General features: G+C 50.7%; 1 protein-coding gene across 7 annotated transcripts in view; it reads right to left on the bottom strand.

The window, feature by feature from the left end:
* Positions 1-25115, bottom strand: part of RBFOX3 (RNA binding fox-1 homolog 3) — a 2040484-nt gene that overhangs the window by 279707 nt on the left and 1735662 nt on the right. For 3 of the 7 annotated variants that reach the window (XM_085617448.1, XM_085617447.1, XM_085617451.1), the window contains exon 1: positions 4109-5371. The exons of the other annotated variants lie outside the window; for them this stretch is intronic. In XM_085617448.1, coding sequence (XP_085473574.1) covers positions 4109-4210 — 102 coding nt within the window. In that variant the 5' untranslated portion in view covers positions 4211-5371. Of the gene's footprint in view, positions 1-4108; positions 5372-25115 lie in introns of those variants that run through there. 7 annotated transcript variants of the gene reach the window in all.

The raw sequence follows: 25115 nt of genomic DNA, 5'->3' as shown, positions 1-25115 counted from the left end.
AACGAGGAGCACTTACAGTGCCCACCAAACGAAGCGTGAGAGCCCCTCAAAGCTGTCCAGCTGCCCTAAGCGGCAGGGGTATGCCCGCCCAGGAGTGCCGTAAGACCAGTTGGCTCTAAGACGCTGTGTGTTCTTGCTCGCGGGAGAACAGGCCCCGCAGTTCATGTTTGATTAACCCTTTTAGGGTGGGCCCAGACTGATCTGCTTATGGTTGACCCCACGCCGTAAGAGCACGCATGGCGCAATGAAAGGCTGGAGCAGTGTGGCCACAGTCATTCCCAGCGGGTCCATTGATTCAACTGCTCCCCTCCATCAATTTTCTTCTAAGTCAACTTAAGTCAATCAGGGCTAGCAATTCATGCCTTTTTTCCCTGGCCATGGCTGATTTGCATATTATTGGCCAGAGCTAAAAGGTGTAATTACAGTTGGCTGAGATCGAATTGTGCATTTCAATCCATCACTTCGGTGATAAATGTTCTGACATGCAGAACAATGGAAGGTTCAGGGTTGACAAATCTCAGCTTCAGAGGTTTGTCCAAACCAAGGTAATCAATGTGAAATCTGTTAATGCTGCGAAATAATGCATCCATTCAGAACTTTATGAATCCCAAAGGGGTGGTGGGGAAGGCGTGTTACAGGAGCCAAGGGTTCTCTGTGCCCGCTGAGCGCGGAGCACATATCATTGCTACTATGCCCTGCAGAAAGTGTGACCCTTGCTTCTTCCATCCGATGAGTACCAGTGTGACCTGCGGTACAAGAGGCCGGCTGGGTCTCAGCCCACTCCACAGTTTTCTTGGAAAGTGTCTCCCAGACCTCTGCCCCAATGAACACCATCCACCACACCACTACTGAGACCCGGGGCAGCCCCCTATCTAATGGCACCGCCCCTAAAACCACTGGCACTGCTCTCTAGCTCCATACGCCAGTGCTTCTGGGACACTTGCCAGACTCCTGGCCGCAGACGCCCATCCCCCTATACTACCAATAGCTGGCCCCAATTCCACCACTCCTCCCTTTCAAGAAACTCCTGCTGACACACTCTATGTGACAGGGAGACTCAAAAACCCAGACTCATGTACTGTAATTTCATGACAATATTTGGTTCCAAATGTCCAAAGAAGCATCCATGTAGTCTCTTCCATGGCAGAGCCAGGGAACTAGGGAAACCGAGAACTATGCGCATTTCACAGTCATTCGGAGACATCCAGGGCGGGCGGTTTGCATTGGTTGTGCAGTTTTCCTACATGCGTTGCTTTGGACGAGAGGGAAGGGTTCTGTAAAATCACCTCTTTCCCCCTTTTCTGTTCCCTGTCGAAGTAAATCCAGTAACTACTGGTTCTTTTCTCACCCCTCATCCAGTGCTTAATCTGTGCTGGTGTTTGCCAGTGCTGGGCACAGCACTTCAGTGTTAACACCAGCAATTACTTACTACAACCCGCCACATGGTGGCGCTGTCTGCCTGTTTTTGAGGGAAGCACAGCAGTTTAACAATTAAACGCACATTTAAAAAACATAGTTCTAGCGCCTTCAGGCCATTGTTACTGCTGTGGGTGGCCTGGAATTCTCCAAGCAATCACATTTTTAGTAGTGTGATGTTTAACAGGGAGTGTTTATTCTGGCATGTGGCAGTGATAGTGGCGGCTCCAGTCGGTAGTTGCTCCTGGGCAATGCTTTGGGCCCCGGCGTATGCTTTTTTTTTTTTTTTTCTACAAACCAAGCACCGACCTCACCTCTAACCAGAGTAGCGCCCACACGTGCGTAATATTCCTATTTACAAAGGGAGAGTCGTGTGAAAAGAGCACGTGCTCTGCTTCGAGGCCGCGCGCTGCTTCCAGAAAGCAACGTCACGTGAGCACATCTTGGGCTCGCATGGTAAGCTCAACATCTTGGAGGATTCGGGGCCGAATGTCCTATTTCCCTCCCCGCGGATCCCACGTCTGTCCGTCTGTCATCACTGCCTACTAAGGGCCTTGTGTTGCTGGGTGGACACAATAGACCTTTCGCCTGGGAGGTCGGGGGGTGGGCACAAAGGTACTGAATCGCACAGTTTCACCGAGAGACAGCCGTCTGTATAGTGTTGCGACGTTATTTTGTATAGCGCACAATGAAGTTCCCCTTAAGATGGCATCGCGGCGCTTTCAAGTAATTCAATAGCGCCTATGTGGGTCGACTAGAGAGGAGTCCTGCAGGGGTTCTTTGTGAGAAGATGTCGGTGGGTTACGCTGACGCGGGGGAGTGGGGGGGGGGGAGGGGGCATGCAATAGTCGTTGAACATTAGTACCGCGAAGGGTCCTGTTGCAGCCCAAGGAGTTCTACTACACTACCATCTCATTGTACAGTATTTACCGTAAGTGGTGATCAGACCGGATGAGTCAGTGAGCCCTAGAACACGAGGACAGCAGTGACTGACGTGCTACCAGGGCTGCATCGGGCAGGGTGAGTCAAGGGGTCAAAGAGTGCTACTTTAGCGATGGTCCCCGATCTCCAAGTGGCGGATTGGACAGCATTACTTCCGGTGTCAAAGCAGGAGCATAACACTAGTTTCTTGATTGTAAGGACGGCTCCGACTGAATGACACAATGAATCTTAGAACTTCAGGCGATCAGTGGTTACTGAACTATGAGCAGGGATCACACTGGAGGCCTCAATGAATCAGAACACCAGCATATCACTGGCTACTATCCTGTAAGCAGGAATCACGCTGACTGACTCACTGAATCCTAGAACAGTAGTAATCTGAGTGCTCTCTGGACTGTAAGCAGGAATCACGCTGACTGACTCACTGAATACTGGAACAGTAGTAATATAAGTGCTCTCTGGACTGTAAGCAGGAATCACGCTGACTGACTCACTGAATCCTGGAACAGTAGTAATCTGAGTGCTCTCTGGACTGTAAGCAGGAAATATAATGAACGACTCACTGAATCCTAGAACATTAGTAATGTAAGTGCTCCCTGGACTGTAAGCAGGAATCACGCTGACTGACTCACTGAATCCTAGAACAGTAGTAATATAAGTGCTACCTGGACTGTAAGCAAGAATCACGCTGACTGGCTCACTGAATCCTGGAACAGTAGTAATCTGAGTGCTCTCTGGACTGTAAGCAGGAAATACAATGAACGACTCACTGAATCCTAGAACATTAGTAATGTAAGTGCTCTCTGGACGGTAAGCAGGAATCACGCTGACTGACTCACTGAATCCTGGAACAGTAGTAATATGAGTGCTCTCTGGACTGTAAGCAGGAATCACACTGAATGACTCACTGAATCCTAGAACATTATTAATATAAGTGCTACCTGGACTGTAAGCAAGAATCACGCTGACTGACTCACTGAATCCTAGAACAGTAGTAATATAAGTGCTCTCTGGACTGTAAGCAGGAAATACAATGAACGACTCACTGAATCCTAGAACATTAGTAATACAAGTGCTCCCTGGGCTGTGAGCAGTAATCACACTGAATGACTAACTGAATCCTAGAACAAGAGCAATACAAGTGCTCCCTGGACTGTAAATAGGAATCACACTGAATGACTCACTGAATCCTAGAACATTAGTAATACAAGTGCTCCCTGGGCTGTAAGCAGGGACCACACTGACTGACTCACTGAATCGTGGTATATCACGGATACAAGTGCTCCCTGGACTGTAAGCTGGCACTACACTGACTGGCTCACTGAGTCCTAGAACATTAGATAAACAAGTGCTGCCTGGACTGTAGCAGGATTCACACAGACTGACTCACTGAATCCTAGAACATTAGTATTACTGAGGTCCCTGGGCTGCAAGCAAGGATCACACTCGATGAATCAATTAATGTATCCGTGTAGCGGTAGTTACTGTTCCGTAAGCAGAGATCTCACTGAATGACTCACTGTGTCCAAGACCATCAGTATATAAGTGGACCCTGGACTGGAACATGAACCACGTGAATGACTCAATGAAGCTTTAGAACATTAGCAGGGATCGTCGTACAATCAGTGGCAGGCGGCACAGCATGATTTAAGGGGAGTGTTGAGGGACCCGTGACTCCCCCTTCCATACCCCATACACCCCCCCCCCCCCCCCCCCCCACAGCCGAGGGCTCCGCGAGAGTAACGCTTACCTGCTGGAGGTAGAGGAAGGCGGGCGCGCAGGCCATGGAGTGCGGGAGCATGCCCGGGTTGGGCAGCAGCAGGCAGCCCGAGTTGGCCATGGAGCACAGCATGTAGGGCCGGTATCCGCTGGCGCCTCCGCTCCCGCAGGCTCTCCGCAGTGAGTGCACGCTTCTCCGGTGCCTCCGGCTTCCGTACAGCCCTGTCGGCCAGTCTCCGCCGCTCCCCTCCACCGCGCTCCTTCACCAGCAAGACATGAGGGCTTACCTTGGCCAAGTGCCCCTTGCCCTGGGTTACAACCGTCGAACCCCCAGTGCCCACTCTGTGCACCCAGTGCTCAGTTTACAGACCCAGCAACCCGTCTATGAACTCAGTCCAGAGTCTGTAAACGCAGCGCCCATTCCAGGAGCCCGGTGCTAAGTCTGTCCACCCGCGGCCCGTCTACAGACCCAGCGCCCGCTCTAGGAACCCAGGACCCAGTCTAAGGGTTGAAGGATGCCCGCAATGCCCAGGATACAGACCAGCGTAATCTTCAAACCCAATGACCAGTCTACACAACCACTCTACAGACCCACCACCTACTATAAGCACCCAGGGACTAGACTACCAACCCAGAGCCCAGCTCATTAACACAACGACCACTCTACAGACCAGGGTCCAGTCTACAGACCCACTCTCACGTCTACTCACCCAAGCCCCAGTCAACAGACCAGCCTACATACACACTCAGAGCCAAGTTGAATAAAGCAAAGCTCCTTTTACAGACCTGCGTGTAGGCTACACACCTCAACCTTAGCCTTAAGAGTAAAGATCAAGCTCTGATCCACGGACCCCGCCAACCGATCCACAGACCTCCAACTGTAGACGGCATAGTATTGATCCAGCGCCTAGTCCGCAGATCTCACCCCAGGCTACAAACACCGCGCCCGGTCAGCAGACCTCACCCCAAGGCTACAGACCCCGTTACTTGTCCACAGACCTCACCCCGCCGGCGACAGACCCCGCGCCCAGCCCGCAGATCTCACCCCCTGGCAACAGACCCAGCGCCTAGTCCACAGACCTCATCCCCAGGCTACAGACACAGCGCACAAACCTCACCCGCTGGCGACCAATCCCGCACCCAGTCCATAGACCCTGAGCCCGGTACCGGTCTGTGACAGCGCTCTCCCGGTGTGCGGGCGTCAAATCCTCGCCTGTCGCCGCTCCTGCTCCCGAGCCCGCGGGACGAGTATACGGTGCGACCGAGGCGATGGCTGGGCGGAGGCGCGTGTGTATGATCGCTCGCGCCGGAGTGAGTACAAGGGAAGGGGTGTGGAGCGCGGGGAGGGAGGGGGAATCCCCCGTGTATTCAAACATCAAACAGAGCACTGTATAAAATGAACAGAATCTGTAATGACACGAGAACAGCTGATCCTGCATTTAACTCTCTCGGCGCCGTGCAGCGTGAAGGCATGCTCCGATCCCCCACCCCCTCCCTCTCCGTCAGCCGGCTATCCTCTCCTCTCCGTCTCACGTACGGAGGGGCCTTTCGGCGCTACGTACGGCGTTAAAGCCACTTTTCACCTCACCCCGTGTATCCTCCTACCAAGTCCCGCTAGTAAACTGGTGGAATAGCTCAGATTGTGCATGCACCTGTTGCGGATATGTGAGTGAAACCCGCATATGACGAGTTAAATGCATTCAACCGCTCACGCTTCGTAGGCCGACGGAATGAGGATCACATTTTATCAGGTAAGAATCGTTTTTATTAGTATTTTGTGGCTGCCCTGGCTTGCAGTAGTTCATTCAAGGGCTTTTATCAATGAAAAAGGCAAAAAATGCAATGTCACAACATGTAATTAGTACATACATTAGCATAACATTAACATAGCATTACGGGGTGCTCCTCACGCTACCCCCGCTGCCTCAGTATTCCATGCCCGAGGTCGTCACTTCCGTCTAGAAGGGCAACAAATAGGAAACTGTAGGACGAGGCCGCCCGGCCTTACAAGGGGAGCCAATTGAATTCTGTAGGCCCGGCATTCTCAAGGAGGTCGCTGCGCGGCGGGAGTCAGGCCGGGAAGCGTCTACCTCGTACCAGGCGAGTCTCCCAAAGGCCGTTTGGGCTGGAGCACGTATAGGGCTTGGAAAGCGTCTAGCGAAGCCCAGAGAGGCCAATGGGGCTGGGCCTCTGGAATACTCACGGGGCTGGGGAAGTGCCAACCTCGTATAAGAAGAGTTTCCTAAGGGCCTGTAGGACCATGTATGTCAGACAGTGGGAGGCAGGATGGCGTCTCTGAAAGGTTTGTAGGGTTGTGCCTCTGGAAGGCTGGCAGGGCTGGGTGCATGATGTAGAGTGTGGATAATCCTAGCAGGGAAAGGTCGCCCCGTCACCCCCGTCCCGAGGACCTATGGTGTCCTTTGATGATGTCACACGTCTGTTATGTAAGCACTTCCCATATACCCTATAACAAAAGGTGTGAGCACGTCACGGGTAGGATTCACTGAGGACGCTACGAGGGCCAACAGGCCAGGAAAGGATTATCAAAAGAGGACAGATTCCAGAAGTTGTTAGAACGGAGATTATGTTCGATTCTCTCTCGACCCAGAGGGTAAATAAACTATGTCAAAGGCACCCGATGCCCTCCTCAGGCTCACATTCCAAGTCACTCAAGAGCGGAAACCTTGAGGATTTGCTGTTTTTGCAACAGGCCATGTCACCGCGCAGACTGAAGCCCGTGACTGGCCGGTGAACAGCTTACACCAGGACATTAGTCTCAGTTTCCCGGACAGATGGGTGCAGTTTCTGTCTTTTACCACGCATGCGTTGACCCCAAAGGCCTTCAGTTTCTATTGAGTTAGGGTACCCAGAGTGTTCTCTTGTTGCAGGCAAGCGACGCACTTGGTGGCAGAGAATTAAACGAGTTACATTAACCAGGGGCACACTATGGGCTTCCACAGCAAGAGTCGGTGTCTGCCAGCTGCTCCCATTCATAAAAGCAGGAGGAACACCGTCTCTCCCTTGGTGAAACATAGTGAATTATTAACCGCGCTCCCCTCTTTCAGAAGCCATGGTGACGTCGGCACCAGAGCGAGGCTCCGCGCGGTCACTGCAGAACGTGACTGCGCGTCAATCAAGAGCTTTGCCCTTGGACGCATCTGCCGGGCTCCCCTCCCACGGGACCCACACCACCACCTTGCAGGAGGTCGTACGCCTCGGCCTGTTTTTCGGTTCCCCACGTGGCTTCTGGGATTTATTTCGAGCGACGGGTGCCCCAACTTGGTCCGCCGCGCCTCCCTGATGCCTATCTCGATTCTATCTCCATATCAATGGGCATACATCGAGTGTAAGGTCCAGAAACTGGCGCCGCTCCACCCAGGCCGCATCTGCACACCCTATGTCCATGCTGGGCATATTTGGAGGGCCGGGTCCCCCCTTGGGTCAGCTCCTCCTAGGCCGCATCTGTTTGGCTTCTCCCTCCTCCTTGTCGCTCGAAGCCAGCACTCACGGGATCCTAAGTTGGCAATTTCCTTTTGGGAGCTCCATACGGCCCAAACTTTTCCTCCACACTGACTTTGCTGTATTTGGCAATTTTGGGCCAATTATGCTGTAGTCCTCCCCCCTATAGTGTAGTGTCAATTCCTGCCCCAGGTGGTCGCTGTCCCTGACTGCTCAGTGGTTGCTGTGCAATGGGAGCTGCTTTTGGGACCGTTGTAGTCAAAGCAGGAGTGCGGCTGCCCTGGAACAGGAAGGGGGATCTTCCAAATGGAGGTGAGGAGGTTTTTTGTTTGTTTAGGTGGGTGGGGGGGGGGGGGGGGGTACAGTACTGTGATGGTTTTGTGTGCGTGCAAAGCATTTTATTGGTTCTGCTTTTATACCAAGTTTGTGGATCCCTTATCTGCTTATATTCTGTTCGGTCCCATATTTTGCCTGCAGCCATTGGTCTCAAGCAGTGGGCAGGATGGCTGAGGTTAGCGGTCATGCAGGAAAAAGGGAGGGTTGGGACCCCGAGCTTGCCCAACTCCTCAAATTAGTCCAAGTCTAATTCCTTTTTTTTTATAGAGTTTTATATGGTGCGAACTTAACCTGAATTGGGTATCAGAGCGCTTTACATAGCACCAGTTGCATTACATGAGGACACATTCATTTTTGTTAGGCATGGGGAGATTAAGTGATTTGCTAAGAATCACAGGCCGTTCAGCGTCATTGCCAAGACTCAAACCCAGTTCCCCAGCTTCGAGGTCAACCACCCTAGCCATTAGGCCAACTCCGCTCCCCTAATTGAGGGACAAGGGATCCCAAGCCTGAGGTTCAGGTTCTAACTACCCCCACGAGCGGCTTTTCCCCATTTCAAATAGAGGTCCAGGAAGAGGGGGATGAGGCCCAGAGTGCCGCCACTGGTTGGCAGGGTCCATCGGGCCTGAGGGAGTGGTGGAGACCACAGTGCTAGAAGTTGGGGATATACCTGGCTCCTCAAGGGTGGTCCCTGTAGCAGAGAACCCAGACACTCTCCCCATCCACCAGGTACCTCACAAACCTGCACCCGAGTTGTCCGGGCTGGGATCCCCAAAGATAGAGTAGAATGAGGGCCTCTGAGCCCTGGGGAAATCAGGGTTTCTTGCTCCAGGCAGTAAGGACAAGATTTCAGGCCACTCATATTCAGAGGTAATCAAGACATCGTCCCAGGGGGGTGACAAACAGAAATAAAGTGAGGTATTGCCCGGGCATGTTCCCTCGGGCACAAATACAGGCCGGGGCGCCCCTGACTGGACATTGGAGGTCTTGGCAGCACAGTTTCTCCCACAGTTAGTTGGGAACACAGACAAAACTACCACAAGTTCATCCTTGGCCTCCTATGGGCACCAGCGGGCAACACATTCTCCGCCATTGCAGACTTACAGAAACATGTGGCTGGCACTGCCGCCGACCTGGAAAGAGAGGAAGGTGGACAGACGGCAAAGAGGGGAGAAGGGAGCTGCACCTGTGGGCAAAGACTCTCTCCCAGCAGCAGATGAAGGTAAGGAAGGTGAGGGTGCGACCAGGAAAGCGGATGCTGTTGCTCTGCAGAGTGTAGGTGGCGAGGAAACCATCATCTGTCACCAGAGCAAGCTTGCTGTGCACGTGCAAGTTGATGTAAAAGAGAAGATTTGGAGAGGTGAGTGTGTCAAGGGTTTTTCACCAATGCCTGCTAAAAGGAGAGGTCTTGAAACAAAAGAGCAAGAGCAGATGGAGTCCACTAAGGGCAAAAAAGCCTACGTCTGATGAGACAACTGCTAGTTGGTTGTGTGGCTCCTATGACCATATGACAGTGATGTAGGAAAAAAGCCAGAGGCAGCTGCCGCAATGGTATTTTATGCCAATAAGAGCCTCAGGGTACATCATGTTCATGGGAGCAATGCACGGCTGGGCTACGATTGTGATTCCAGGTGGACCAATGTTGAATATTCAGACATCAGATGGGATCAAAGAGAGGTGAACGTGTGGCTAGTGACAGTCAATAATACGACCCCTGTGAAGCCGCACTCATCTCCTCAGCAACGCTCTAATTGGGACAAAAGCGGTCCTGCTAGGCTTTCAACATAATAGTGTGCACACGTCCCGCACACTAATCATGTATATTCAAGCATGTATTTTCCCACCGTGGGATGGGATCAAACTCTGAATTTAAATGCATCCAGAAGTCCAAAGAACATGGTAGGGATTCTGTCAAATTGTTCAGCAAGCTTCACTTTACTAACGCTGGTACAGGTAGATAGGCTGCTGTCTTGGTTTTATACCTCAGTTTCTCCCAGGGGTTTATCATTCAAGCCCAGGGGGTAGTTCTCATCAAATTCAGACTCATGCAAGCATGGTTAGTAAAACAACTTCCCAAAGAGACTCTACTAGGAAGAATCACAGGTGCTTTACCAGCTTCCACTTTTGAAAGGTTTGTTTGGTCTCCACTTGGCACTGTCCCCAAAAAAGAGCCTTTCCAGTTTAGACTGATTCATAATCTATGCGCCCCAAAAGGGGCATCAGTTAATGACTTAATAGAGCCACACATCTGTTGACCATGCATTGGCAAGTATATGGAAGCTGGGACTGCTAGCCTTCCTTGCCAAACCTGACACTGAGTCAACCTCAGGCTTCTTCCCGTACACTCAGAAGATTATTTCCTACTGTGTTTTCACTATAAGAACTAAGCCTGGGCAAAGCACTACGCTACGCTCACGTAGTTTGCGAAGTTTGCGCTACTTCGCACTACGCGAATTGCACGTAGCATAGTGCAAACAGGCGTAGCGTAGCATTGCGTAGTGCAGCGGTCATTTTTTGATTGCTCGCGGTCCTCAACATCAAGTTGGCAACCGCGAGCAAGCAAAATGACATCCCGGCGAAACTTTTTCCTTGTTCGCGATCAGCAACATCAATTTGCCGATCGCGAGCATGGAAAATAAACATCCTGGCGAGATTCTCAACGCGAGGAGGTCAGGTTTCTCATTGCGAGTGGTCGCGTATGCTCGCGCCCGCTCGCGATGAGAAACTACCAGTCCGCGTTGAGAAATCTGCCGCTCGAGTAAAAATCTACTCGAGCAGCAGAAAACTACAGCTCGCACTGTGCAAGATGCCGTTTTCAATGATTGCACAGTGCCGGATGCTTGTCCGCACTGTGCAATCATTGAAAAGGTCATCTTGCACAGTGCAAACAGGGTACTACGCAGTTCGCGAAGTGCTATGCGTAGCTCGCGTAGTGCGAAGTGCACTTGCGTAGCTTCGCGTAGTGCTACTTCGCGAACTACGCCCAGGGTTAATAAGAACATTTACTACTGTGACGTGCATGCCAATGGACTGGGTGCTTTCCTGCACCTATTTTGAACAGTTCAGTACAGCCCTGGAATGGGAAACAACCTTTACAACGCAGTTATTACATCGCACTACCTTTACATAGCAGTCATTACATCGCAACATCCTTTACATCGCATGTCATTACATCGCATGTCACTACAATGCATGTCACTACAACGCAGGCATTACATCGCAAGTCATTACAATGCATACCATTACAACGCTTAGTACCCTTACACTATCCAACAATTACCCTCTGTTGCACTCACTGGAGTTAGAATAGTAATTTGTACCCCTACACTATCCAAAACTTACCCTACTGTTGCACTCACTGGAGTTAGAATAGTAATTATTACCCCTACACTATCCAACACTTACCTTAAATGCAATGTAATGGTATGCATTGTAATGGTATGCGTTGTAAAGGTATAATGAGATGTAATGGAATGCGTTGTAAAGGTCGTTTCTGAAAATGCGGTGTAATGGCATGCGATGTAAAAGAATGTATTGTAAAGGATGTTGCAATGTAAAAACTGCGCTGTAAAGGCATGCGTTGTAAATGTATGCGTTGTAATGGCATACATTCCCCTGGAATGGATATTCACAAGAAAGACTGGGATCTCGGATGTCGTGCATTGCCTGGATGGTTTCCCACTTACGGGGCTGCCTGGTTCTGTTGAATGCAGGCGACCCATGGGATATTTTGCCTCTTTATGCTGTGATTTGAGGGTCCCCCTTTTGGCTGATAAGACAATTGGCCCATCTACCTGCATTACTTCTCTGGGGACTGAAATTGACCCTATAGTCGGTGAATGCCGCCGTCCACCTGAGACAGTGAGCAGCTATCTAGCAAAACAGTCTTATCCCATTTAAAGCATCTCTATGCCAGGTGAACACAGATGCAGCCGGCAGTATTGGTTTCGGGTCGTCCTAGTAACTACATGTCTAATGGGGACTGGTCGTTATCATGGCATGAGTCTGGTGCGATAGACACATTGGCTTTTCTGCAATCGTTTCCCATTATAGAAGCATTAAGTATTTGGTCTGAAATCTTCACGCGCAAGAGCATAACCTTATGGTCCAATAATATGTCCTTGAATGAGGCCATTAACAGGCTAAGAACCTGATGCATGCTCGTGTTACATATTTTTACACATCTATTCCTTACTTGCTGGAAACTTAATGTGTTGTTTAAAGCCAGACATGTTCCTGCAATTCACAATAATACAGCTGATATCTTGTCCCGCTCCAAGCTACAGGGTTTTTGGATTTTCCACCCACATACAGCAGAGAAGATGACGTAATTGCCAGAAAATCTGCACAGGACTGGTGTGACATCTTGTTCAATCCAGTGGCAGCTTCTACTATTGAGCGCACACGTGTGGCAAATGTAAAAGCGTTTCTTAAATATAGGCCTTTTTCGAAGGAGAAACATGGCAGCGATCCATTCATTCACTCTCCTCTTGGGTGCACTGCACAAGCAGGGCAGGCCAGGCCAAGCCACTGTCCTATGGCGGGGTCCAAATGTCAGTGATATGGTTTTTGCTAAACTGATAGGGGCGCTAGACATAGGCAACAGCTTCCTGGTAGGAAAAGCATTAGGCTAGAGGCAGGAGGTAAGGACTTCAAGAGACATCTTGATACACAGAAGCTTGCAGCAAATTTACATAGTCTAGTCAGGGACGCAGCTCACCCTGTGAGGTAGCCCAGGTTTCAGCTGCATTTGTGACTGCCTTCCATGGTGCTTCCAGGATTGGGGCATTGGTGGCTAAATCTAAGCACGACCATGCCGGTGGTCTATAATGTCAAGATGTTCACATTTAGTGAGACAAGGAGGTCATTAGGCTAAAGTGATTCATGCCAGACCAGCTCGATAAAGGTGCGCTCATTAATTTGCATGCTGCCCTCACTACCACCATTTGTATGTTGGCACATACAAGGGCGCTGCGACCCAATCTGGGTCCATCAGCGCTCTGTATTCACCAGAAAGTTGAGTGCCTTTCCCGCTCCCAGTTATCAGCAGTCTTTGCCGCATCCCTTAAGGCTATCCCGGTTAAACCATTCAACTTATCCTTCCACTTTTATAGAACAAGCATTTGCAATGCAATAGGTCTCGCATTTGCGAGATTTTGAGCTATTGGCATTGTAAATGACAATGCCTTTCATTTATATGTTTAAAAAAACCTGCAATAATAAAAGGCATTGTCATTTACAACACCAATAGGTCAAAGTTTCGAAAATGCGATGTACAGGTATTTTGCAATGTGGTAAAATAGTGACCTGGTGAGGCGCAGAGCGAAGAGGAGAAAGGAAGAACTTGGTGCAAGGGGCTGATACTTAAGTTTGTGGGATGGAGCGAGAAAACGAGAGCAAGAAATATAGAAGGAAAAAGAAAGAGAGGGGCGATAAAGGGAGAGGAGGACAAGAGAGCGCCAGTGGCTCATGGAGACGAGCGAAAGAAAGAGAGCGATGGCAGAAGAAAAAGAGATAACAGGAGGCAGTAAGGAGGGACAGTGAGGGAGCAAAGAGAAAGTAGAGGCAGAAAGAAACGGGATAAAGTGAGAGAATCCTCACAGGGCCAGGAAATGTCTAATTGACTGACGCTGTTTCCAAATTGCACACAAATCCCACATAAACGATGCTGAACAGAGCACGGGCCCTCAGCAGAACAAATCACGCTGGCAAGAAATCTAGTGCAAAGGGGTTGCGACCACGCCAACAGCCTAGATACTGGAGATCTACGAAGGAAATAACAAGAATACACTTCTTAATGAGTGGTTCACTCGGGGGCGAAACTAGCATCGGTGCAGCAGGTGCAGTGGCACCGAGATCAAGAACGCTGATAGGCCCATTGAACCCTGGTAAGTGCTGAAGTTTACTACCCCAGCAGCAGTGAAAGATGGACTGCTCTTAGTACACACAGACACTTATACAGGTAGGGTGGAGTCTGCAGGGCACACTGCCACATCAGCAGCGGGTAAAGTGACTTTTATAGGGCAAAGACACTGGCTCCATGGACCAATGAATCGACATCAGAGACCCGATGACCATCGGCCCTTCATCCCCGAAGTGGATCAGATGAGTACCATCCGGGTAGATTACCCCCACCCCCCAAAAAAAGTCTGTTACTCAGCACCAAGAAACCCATGGGCGAGTGTGCGCTTCACAAATACAATTAATGCATGAAAAAACACGCATTCCTATATATTACAGCATAGTTGCATGTCGCGTTTAATACAAACGTCAAAGAGGAACAATATTTGCTCCGAATTCCGTTTTTAACAAAACAAAATCTTAACAAGTCCAAAAATATTATCAAATGTTTCATTTGGCAAACAGCACCGTGAATATCCCAAGCAATAAAAAAAACACGAAATCAATCGGCCATATCACAACACACCGCATCTCGGTGAACGTGTAATCTATTGTTCTCTTTTAAAAGAATATTTGAATGAGGCCCCTCAACTATGGCAGCACTTTCGGGTTTTTATTCCCGCAGTGGTTGGTGTCACGGCTTCGTCGCGTAACGGTATTCATTCACCTATGTTGGAAAGATAAAGGGTCGAGTAGGATTATTGGGTTTCGTATCCACGACATGCACTTTACATGCGGATCTCACAATCAACCACTTCACTCATTGCGCTGTGTCATTAAATTAAGCACATTCCTTCTGTATTGTTTGTGAAGTTACGGATACAACAGGTTGCCTTGGTGCTAATAAGGTAACGTCTTGTTCTTGTTACTGCCTTGATAACGTTGCAGGGATTTGTAATATTTTTAGCCATCCCTGTTGCATTTTCACGCTTGAAAAAAACAACATCTTTCTACATAACAAGAACCTGCGAGCGCTGGAACCAGGAAGAACAAGCAAAAGAGAAAGCAGCTCCACATCCGGGCCGGAGAGAAGACCTGCGAGGGCTGCCCGCGCATGCGCGGTAAATGTAACTTTTGCGTGTTCTGCAGCTCGTGCCCAGTGGCGGCGTGTGCGGACTTCAACACTGCCGGACTTTTAATGAGTGCTGCGCGGCTCGTGCGGAACAGGGAGGGGGCCGCCAAACAGTACAGGAAGTCCGGCGGGAGCCCACCCCGCCTTCGTGAATGGTGCATGGTGTGGACAAAGCAGGATTTCAGGCGGGGCTCCTGTGAGCAAAACGGAGCCCCGCGTGTTGCTGCAGTGACCGGCAGGAAAAGCAGAGGAGCAGCGCAGAGTCCCAACAAGAGCCGGTAAGTGCTTGGAGCGCGCGTGCGCATTTTAAAAAAAGAAATGAAATAGCATGAGGCTGCCTAGGACGTGCGTGTTAACGAAAGTGAAACTGCATGCTGGCTTGCGAGGGAAAGGGGACAGGAGATGTGCACGCCGCCGCGTGGCTGTAGGCGCGTACACCAACTCAAATCCGCCGAGACCATGCGCGTGCCCATCTCCTGTCCCACTTCCGAGGCAAGTCAGTAACAATAGAACTCGCTGGCGATAGCGCTTCGCGCTGCGTTCGCCAGGCGAGACCTAAAAAGGGCTGCAACCATTATAACGGAAGCAGACCATACATAGCAGGACGTCATGCATATAGGACATTGATCAACCTCTTATTTGAAGAGCTACATTCATTCTATACCGCTGTAAGTGGTTTCACTTTCTTTGTTGGTCACCCTCTTCTCTCCTCCCTCTCTGTTAATAGTGATGCTTACCAAGGTTGCGTGGACTTTGGTCATTCCTTTGTGTGGCGTGTGACATACCGGTTGTACAAGCTACCTAGGCCTAAGCCGGCTGGCATTGGAGGATGTCTTCTTCAGATGGTGAGGGTGGAACCAAGATCAAGCAGCTGCCAGAGATGGTCAAAGAAACAAAGTGCCCCGTGGGACTCCAGTTACTCAAACCTGATCACCGTGCACCTGGACGGTAATGACCTCGTAAAACTAGAATGCATCTATCTGGAAGTAATTTGCTTGTTTAGGTTGTTATTTTCTGGGCACTTTCATAGCATGGTCCCATTTGATACCAAGGAAAGTCTGGGGCACTGGCATTAAGTCCAGGACCATTAACATGTCTGTTTGGCAGCCTAATGCCGGAATGTCAGAGCTGTGTCCTGGCCGCTTAAGACATATTCTCTATAAGCTCATCAGTGGGGAATACTTGTACCATCGTGAGGAAGTACGTCCATCAGGACTGACCTCTTTATTGATAGCACCTGGGCATTTACTGAATCCCTGTTTGCTGGTGGGGAGGGCGAAGGATCTAATTGCCCAGGTCGTCCTTGTGGCTGGATAGCAGCATGCAACAGTAGAGGATTTCAAAGACAGAAGTACTTCCAATCAAATCTTTTCAGGTCAGCACTAAGGCGGCATGCAGAAAATCTTATTCTGCAAGGATATTCACACCGGATTGCGGACACAGGCTCACAGTTTACCAGTACAGGCCAAGGGGGTATAGCCCCTAGTCTCACTAAGTGTGGTCCTTTTGACAGCCTGGTTTCGGGGGGCGGGACCATGGCAGGTGGCCAGTGGTACACAGAGTAGGGAGCGCCCCTCAGGGATACAGGTGTTTTCACATGTGTGGTCAGAGTAGGGTGGAGTGAACTCAATACCTGAGTGCTGTGCCACTTCCTTGGAACTGCTTAATGTAAATAAATGCAAATATCAATCATCATTAATCTGGCTATCAACTTCTAGATAGATGTTCTTTGTTGGTTGTTGACAAAGAGGATTTTAGTTTATAAATGTTGTTACAAATTGTGGAATTGCTTCAGAGTGTCTTAAGAATGTTAGGTTTATGATTTGCTACAGGAATAAACATGACCAGTTAACCCACGGTAAAAACAACTAGGGCGGTGACTTGTCATTGATTTGGCTCAGGTGGAGGGGTGTGGGGTTTGGACTGGTGGTCTCCAGGGCCTATTGGCAGAGTGTAGTCCTTTAGAGGTGGGCGAAGCTAGGCTCCTTTAGAGGTGGGCGAAGCTAGGCCTGGGGACCTACGCGGATCCTCGGCTCTCCTGTACTCTCGCAACTCTTTGACCCAAGACAGGGTGTGCTGTTGACAGCAAGGGCCAACTTCCTTGTTCTTATCTAGCAATTCGTGGACCGGGAGTCAGGAAAACAGACGCAACTGATGCATCATTTCTGCTCCTGATGTCGCCATGGCTGGGGGCTATTTCATGAGACTGCGACTTGTGCTCCCCCTTTGCAGAAGTCATCGCAACTTTGAAACCAGATTGAGGCTTGGTGTGGTCGCTGCAGAACACCACTGCCCATCAATTCCATCCACTCTGCACCTTAATCTTGGGTTGTTCAAGTTTCACAAAGTGCAGCTGGGATAGAGGCATGCAGTAGGGTTTCAAAGACAGACGTACTCTCCATCAATTCTTTTTTAGGACAGCACCGAGGTGACTGGCAGCAATCCATATTCTGAAAGGACATCCACACCCCTTTGAGGCTATAGGCTTAGAGTTTACCAATGCAGTCTAAGGAGCTGCGGCCCCAGGTCTCACATCAAGGGGCCCTTTTGGAAGCCTGTGGGTGTGGGACCATGGCAGGAGGGCAGTGGCACAGAGAGTTGGCACCTCCACTCAGAGATACTGGTGGTTTCACCTGTGTGGTCCGAGTACGATGAAGCGAATTCAAGACCTGAGTGTTGTGCCATTTCCAGTTAACACCTCAATGTAAATACATTTACATATCAATCATTATTAATCTGATTGTCCACTTTCAGGTAGATATGCTTTTTTGATTACTGACAAACAGAATTGTAATGTATGAATTTTGTTACCAATTGTGGAATTGTTTACAGTTTCACAATGTCTCTGTTATGTTTATGATCTGTTTACCGACGGTAAGAACGGCTAGAGCTGGGGGGGGGGGGAGGAGCCTAGCGCTTGACCAAGATGGCCGCGTGAGCCTTGAGCTCCCGCGACCCTCGCGCCCTCCTGCAATTATCCTGTCCTAAATCCTGATTTTCATGCACGGAATCCTGCAGATGAGTCACAGCTGGGGCGATTGACGTTGTCCGGGCTAAGATCGCCCACCGGGAACCGAAGTTGTGCATGGCGGAGGATTGCGGCCTACCTCCGAAGGATGCCAGGGGCTTGCGTTGGCAGGATGCCCAGCCACTAATTGAACAACAGCGGCCTCGGGAGGTGTGAACTGGCGGACGGGTGCCGCTGCACTTTCACTTTCGCTTTCTCGCCCTTTGCTTGCTCTGGGTTGGGAGTGCTTTATGCTGGTCCCCTGCTGTCTGGAAGACCCCCGCTCGGCCCTGGCTGGCTGCTGATGTCCTAGTTGACCCTGTTTCCTCTGGCTGAGTGAGGGACGTCTTTTTGCGACTGACCGCCCTGCTGTTCGAGATGTCGACCAAATCGGAGGCAGACAAGTCGAAGTCTAAGACTACCAGGCGGGGAGGATATACCCAATCCAACAATATGGATCGCTATGCCCAGCAGAAGGGGTCGCCTGGTGGATCGGGACAGTCGCTGGAAGCACAGAAGGCCGATTCATCCCCAGCCTCGGAGTTATCATTGCAGGATATCAAGGGGGCGATAGATGGGATGCAATCTTCGATTGGGAGACAATTCGAGACCCTGGCGCACAAGGTGGACATGATTCTGGTTGATGTCAACTTGATTCGCGCGGACCTGGGCAAAACCAATGAGCGGGTCAAGTCCCTGGACCTCAAGACTACTGGTCTCGCGGACGATGTCTCGGAACTCCAGGCTGAGGTTCGTAAGCTATGAACCGCGAATGACCTCTCCGCCCGCCGGCTCGAAGACTTTGAAGGTCGGGCCCGGCGCAACAATGTGCGCCTTATTGGGGTCCCGGAAACTTCGGAGGAGCTCTCCGTGGACTTACTCGTCGAGGACTTGGTGGTGAATCATCTTGCGCCTAAGGGCCTTGGCAAGTTTTTTGCGGTGGAGCGGGCTCACCGAGTGCCTGGTGGACGGCCTAAGGTGGGAGCCCCCCCGCGGCCGATTGTCGCCCGGATCTTTAATTTTCGGGATCGAGACGCTATCCTGCAAGCATCGAGGGTGACAGGCCCAGTGCCTTTTCAGAATGCCTCTGTGAGTTTTTATCCTGACTTCACCCAGATGGTGCAGAAACAGAGGCAGAGTTTCTTGGGGGTGAAGCGGCGGCTTAGGGAGATGGACCTGAAGTATGCCATGCTTTTCCCCGCCAGGCTACGTGTGGTGTATGAGGATCGGACTTTCTTCTTCGAATCACCGGACATGGCGGGGGACTGGTTGGATGCGCTCCCTCGGCGACGGCCCGGCCGGGACCGCGTGGATGGAGCGGAAGGCGACCGGGATGGACAGAAGTGATACCACCGGTGTCGGTCTGTTTTGACTCAGCCCCGGACAGTGACTCGTACCCTACTGCAGTAATGGGAGGGCGGCGGGGGGAAGATAGGAGCTCTTTCCTCCCTTGGGGTACTTTTTGTAGATTTGTTTTTGATAGGGCGACAGGCACACTGCAAGTTGGGGGGGCTTTGTAAGCTGACGCAGGGGTGCAGGGAGGGGGGGGATTCGGGTTGTTGGGGTTGTTGTTGGGGGTTGTTGTTTTTTTTTTCTTGCAAGGCGTAGCAATGGTTGTCAGTATTGTCCGATCGTGGTTCTCCGGGGGGGGTGGAGGTCTCTTTGTGTTTGGGGATGGGGGATAGGGGCTTAAACATAATTAGCTGGAATGTCAATGGCTTAGGGGATCGTATTAAACGGGGGATAGTCCTGCAATTCTTGAAACGGACCTCGCCAGATGTGGTCCTCCTGCAGGAGACCCACCTTATAGGGAATACATGTTATGCACTTAACAGAAAGGGTTATAAATTCATTGCTCACTCGGGGTTTTCCTCGGGCTCCAGGGGTGCGGGCATACTTGTTAGAGCTTCCCTACCATTTGAGGTTGACTTCACCATCGCTGATGACAGGGGGCGCTTTGTGGCAGTGGCGGGGAGGTGGGAGGGCAGAACGTTGGTATTGGTTTCTGTTTATGTCCCTCCTGCCCTGCAGGCCTCCACGTTTGCTGATCTGGGCAAGGCCTTGTTGGAACTCCCCGAAAGGATGCTAGTGGTGGGAGGAGACTTCAATGCGGTTGGGTCTGGAATGCTCGATAGGTACCCGCCCAGGGACACCGGGGGTGCTCAGAAGTGGCTTCCCAACTTTATAGATACTTTTGGTCTGGTAGACTGTTGGAGGCTACGGCACCCCACTCAGAGACAATATACCTTTCATTCCGGGGCCCACGGGAGTCTCTCTCGGATCGATTACTTGCTCACTCTGGCTGCGCACGCCTCATTGGTATCTGAGGCTAGGCACATGGCACGGGGCATATCTGATCATTAGCCGGTGTGGGCCGTTCTGATATTGGCCGGGTGGTGGGGGGCAGGGTGGCTCCCATTAACCCCTGGTACTTTCGTGACCCCAAGCTGCGCAGTGCGTTGCTGAAGACAGTTGATCACTATTTTCAAGATAATCAGGGTTCGGTTGAATCTGCGGTGTCCTTGTGGGAAGCTTTTAAGACTGTATTGAGAGGGGAGGCCCTTTCCTTGGTAGTGGCCGCCAAGCGGCGGAGAGACGCCGAAGTGACACAAGTAGAGGACGAGATAGCGGCTTTAGAAGTGGCCTTGGAAGAGGATGTTGCAACGGCCACACTGCATAATTTGAGCCTGAAGCAATTGGAATATAGGGATCTGGTGACGAACGCTGCCAAGACCCTCAATAGGGAGCAGCAGGGTCGATTGTATGATGTTGGTGATAAGGCCGGGAAATTGCTGGCGTGGTTGGATAAAAAAAGAGCGTGTTAATCGAGTGGTGCCGGAGTTGTCGATGGATGGGGGAGAGGTTGTCACTGACCCCGACGGTATAGTCCAGTGTTTCTCGGACTATTTTCGTACGGTATACACCTCGGTCTCGGATAGGCCGACTGAGGACTCGTGTGACCTTCTGCGTGATATCGCTCTGCCCTGCCTTTCTGCCATTGATAGGGATGACCTCGATGGCGATATAATTGTAGACGAAGTGGCGTGTGCTATCCGTGCGTTGCGCTCCGGTAAGGCCTCGGGCTCAAATGGTTTGCCGATTGAGCTGTATAAGCTTCGCCCGGATAAGTTGGCTCCTCACCTGCGCGCCATGTTTGTGGAGGCGCGGGTGAATGGGTTTCTTCCGCTTGATCAACGGCTGGCGACGATTGTGGTCATACATAAAGACGGTAAGCCCCGGGACAAGTGTGGCTCCTATCGGCCGATATCACTTCTCAAAGCCGAGCCGAAAATCCTTGCTAAGATCCTTGCTAACCGCCTGGTCCGGGTGCTTGGCGACTTGATCCACCCGGATCAGTCTGGCTTTATCCCGCACCGTAACACTGCACTGAATCTTAGACGTCTCCATGGAGTGATTGCTAGGACGGGCAGGATGCGAGAGCCGGTTATTGTGGCGTCCCTCGATGCCACGATGGCCTTCGATACGGTGGAGTGGGCATACCTGTGGGCTGTGCTAGCCAAGTTCGGCTTCGGGCCTGGATTTGTAGGCTGGGTGAGGTTGCTCTATGAGGGGCCTCTTGCTAGCGTCGTGGTGAACGGGCAGGCGTCGACACCGTTCGCGCTCGGGAGAGGCACCCGGCAGGGTTGTCCCCCGTCGCCGTTGTTGTTCGCCCTTGCTCTTGAGCCGCTGGCGGCGTGGATACGATGGCACCCCGATATACGAGGGATTCGTTGGTCGCCTGACCACGAAGACCGTATTTCACTTTACGCCGACGATATTCTGTTATACCTCGCCTCGCCTCGCCTAAGAAATCTCTTATAGTGGTTTGTGACGTCTTGACTTCTTTCGGTAGGAACTCTGGTCTTGTCATCAATTGGGGGAAGTCATACTTGTATGTCCTGTGTGGGGATGTCCCGCCTGTCCCGCGCAACTGCTCGATCCAGATAGCCCAGCAAGGTTTTTTGTATTTGGGGATCTATATTTCCACCGACCCCATTTTACGATACGAGAAGAACTTGCTCCCTCCCTTGGCACGTCTGCGACGGGACGTGGCGGGCTGGCGGCGGTTGCCGCTTTCCCTCCTTGGCCGTGCCGCCCTGTTTAAAATGATGTCTCTTCCCCGTTTCCTCTATGCCCTGCAGAATACCCTTGACTTGGTCCCGGCCAGTTATTTTCGTGAGGTCGAAAGCCACCAGCGCGCGCTATTGTGGGAAGGGCGTCCGCGCATAGCGATTGCTAAGTTGACGCTCCCATGGTATGACGGTGGTATCGCGCTTCCAGACATTCGCCGTTATTATTTGGCCACTCAGTTGAGCGCGATTAACCATGGTGTATATGGTCCGGCGCTGAGCCCCGGCTTTGCCATGGACCGATGGTTACTACGTGGGGGTAATTACCACAGAGCGTTGTACTCGAAGTCGTTGGACTTAACTCTTACGGTGCCCACCAGGGTGGCCGTGCATGTATGGAAGGTGGCGACGGATTCACTGGGCTGGAAGGGTAAGCTTACCCTTGCCACCCCTCTGTTTGACTCCGATATTCTGGGAAAGCTTTGGCATACAAAAGGGTTTGAGAAATGGGACCTGATCGGCATGTCCAGGGTTGGAGACCTTTTGGTTAAGGATAGGATAAAGTCATTTGAGGAGCTGCAGAAGGAATACGAGCTAGGGAGCACGGAGTTCTTCCGATACGCTCAAGTGCGCCACGCTTTGCGATCAGTCCTTGTAGAAGGGGAGAAGGTGCCTGAGTCCTCTCCGTTAGAGGACCGGATCCTGGATGGCCATATGCCAGAGAGTACGATCTCGCTCATTTATAAGAAACTAATTAATGTTCGGGCGGATCTTCTTCTAGGGTTGCGCGATCAATGGACCAGGGATGGCCTCGAACTCGATGATGAGGATTGGCAGAATGCAGTTTCTTCTCCTAAGGAGGTCGCGATCCCCGCGCGCCTGCGGCTGATGCAGCTTAAAATACTTCATAGGGTCTACGTGACGGGGCCCCGGCTGGTCCATATGGGTTTCTCTGAGGGTGGCTTATGGAAGAGAGGCTGTGGTATGGTGGGCACCTTCCTACATATTATTTGGGAATGCGGTGCGATTATGGAGTTTTGGAAGCGAATCCACGATGTGATGGGGGAGGTGACGGGCATCGTCATGCAGCCTGAGGCGCGGTGTTGTCTCCTGAATGTTTGGGGTCCTACTGACCACGACGCGGCACAGACTCAATGGGTGACCCTAGGGAACATGGTAGCCAAGCGCGACATCGCTCGTCTGTGGGGCTCTACTAGGCCTCCTACATTGACTGCGTGGATGGAAAACATGGATTGGAGCATGTTTAGGGAGAAGACAGTGTATTGTGCTCGAGGGCGCCCTCGGAAATGGCACTCTGTATGGGGGCGATGGAACCAGTACAGAGGGGGCATATGCCTGCCCCCAGACCCGGACCCGCCTGAGGAGCAGCTCTCCCCTTAGCTTTCTTTCCGGCTTTGTACTTCTTGCTGGTATGTGTTTGTCTTCTTGAGTCTCTGACTTCCCCTCCTTTCCCTTGCTATCGACCTGTGTCTGTTGGACGAACTGGGGCTCGCTCCCCCTGTTGGGAACCCTTTTTATGCTTTCAGTACTTATCGCCTTGCTTGTGTTTAGGTTTGGGTTAGTGTTTATTTAAAATTGAACCTTTGACTCTCCTGTCAGTGAAATGTGGACGCTCGCATGTGTTGTGTCTCTAAAGCTGCCGTACCTCCGGGTTGTCGGCTGAATAGCTGTGTCACTGATTTAAAAGAATAAAGGTTTTTAAAAAAAATAAAATAAAAAAAAAAGAAAGTCTAGAGCGAGGACTTGTCATTGATTCAGTTGAGTTGGAGAGGGGCGGGATCCAGAGTTGGGATCACCAGGGCTTATTGCCTCTGGCAACGACATCTATACAGCCTTGTTCTAACTTAATGTATTAGATGAATTCGAACTTCTTGATGAACTTATGATGGCAATTACTGCTAAAAAAAGATTTAGCAAAGAGGAGTTGTGGGAACTGATTCGGTGATCTCAGGGCAATCAGGGGTTATTGGGACTCAACTGTGTCAATCAGAGCCTTTCACCTCCGGCGTCCTGGGGCGACCTTACTACTACTAGACCCAAAACAGCACCAAGTAACCCGCGGAGGCACTTGACAGGCGAGGTAAAAAGGCAGAGCGAGCCAAGGCTTATTCAGGGGGGTGGGGTGGGGCGGGGTATAGACTGAGAACTTGGTAGAGACCGTAATATGACTCAATAATACAATCACTCTAGATACTGTTTTACTTTAAACATATAAAAATAAAAAGTACTGCATCCCATTCACAGCTCAGTATTACACAAACAATTATATATATGTCTGTGTAGTATTGAGCTATGTACTGAATATATATATATACTGAATATATATATATATATATATATATATATATATATATATATATATATACTGAATATATAAATATATATATATATATATATAGTGACAAAAAAGTACTATAATATAGGCTTTACACAATAAACATATTCCTATCTATTGGCTTTGACAGAGTTTTCATAATCAGTAAACCACTGCCTATATAGGCTTTGACAATAGGTTTCCACAATCAATAATCCATTGCGTCATTGCCTAAAAGGTTTAACGAAAGGCTTCCATAATAAATAATTACCTGTCTATTGGCTTTAACAACATATTTTCTCGATAAACCACCCCTGCCCACAGACCTTTCTCAAACGATTTTCACAAGCTACTACCTTTTGGCTTTCTCAAAGACTTCTTCTCAATTCAACACCAACAGCCTATGGGGTTAGGAACAAGGGTGAAAGCCTTTCAAGAGAACCGTCAGATGCTTAGTCCAACTCATTTAAGAGTGGCAGTCGCGGCTCGCAAAACTCGCGGTGGGGCGGGGTTTAAAAGAAAAAAAATTACCTGTCTGGGTCCCGAGCTGCCTCTGCTTCTGGGCCAGGTCCCGCATTTGGCGTTTTCCTGCTCCTGACCAGGAACAGGCATGCTCCCTCCCCTCCCATAAGCCAATCAGATCGCTGCAATGGCAGCACTGTGATTGGTGCGGACAGCGCCCAGACGGGCGCCTCTAGGGAGGCCATTTTCTCTATGTAGGCTGCATGCAGCCTACATATAGAGAAAATGTGGAGTCTGCATGATTGGTTTGGTCGGCCCTAGAGGGCCGACAAAACAGTCAGGGTACTAAATAGTGGGGCAAGCCACTCCTCCTCAACCCGCCCTACCACCTGCCCC

Source organism: Triturus cristatus, chromosome 7 (genome assembly GCF_964204655.1).
Source record: "Triturus cristatus chromosome 7, aTriCri1.1, whole genome shotgun sequence".
Lineage (NCBI taxonomy): Eukaryota > Metazoa > Chordata > Amphibia > Caudata > Salamandridae > Triturus > Triturus cristatus.
Note: the sequence above shows the minus strand (reverse complement) of the source record. Positions and strands in the feature narration are given on the sequence as shown.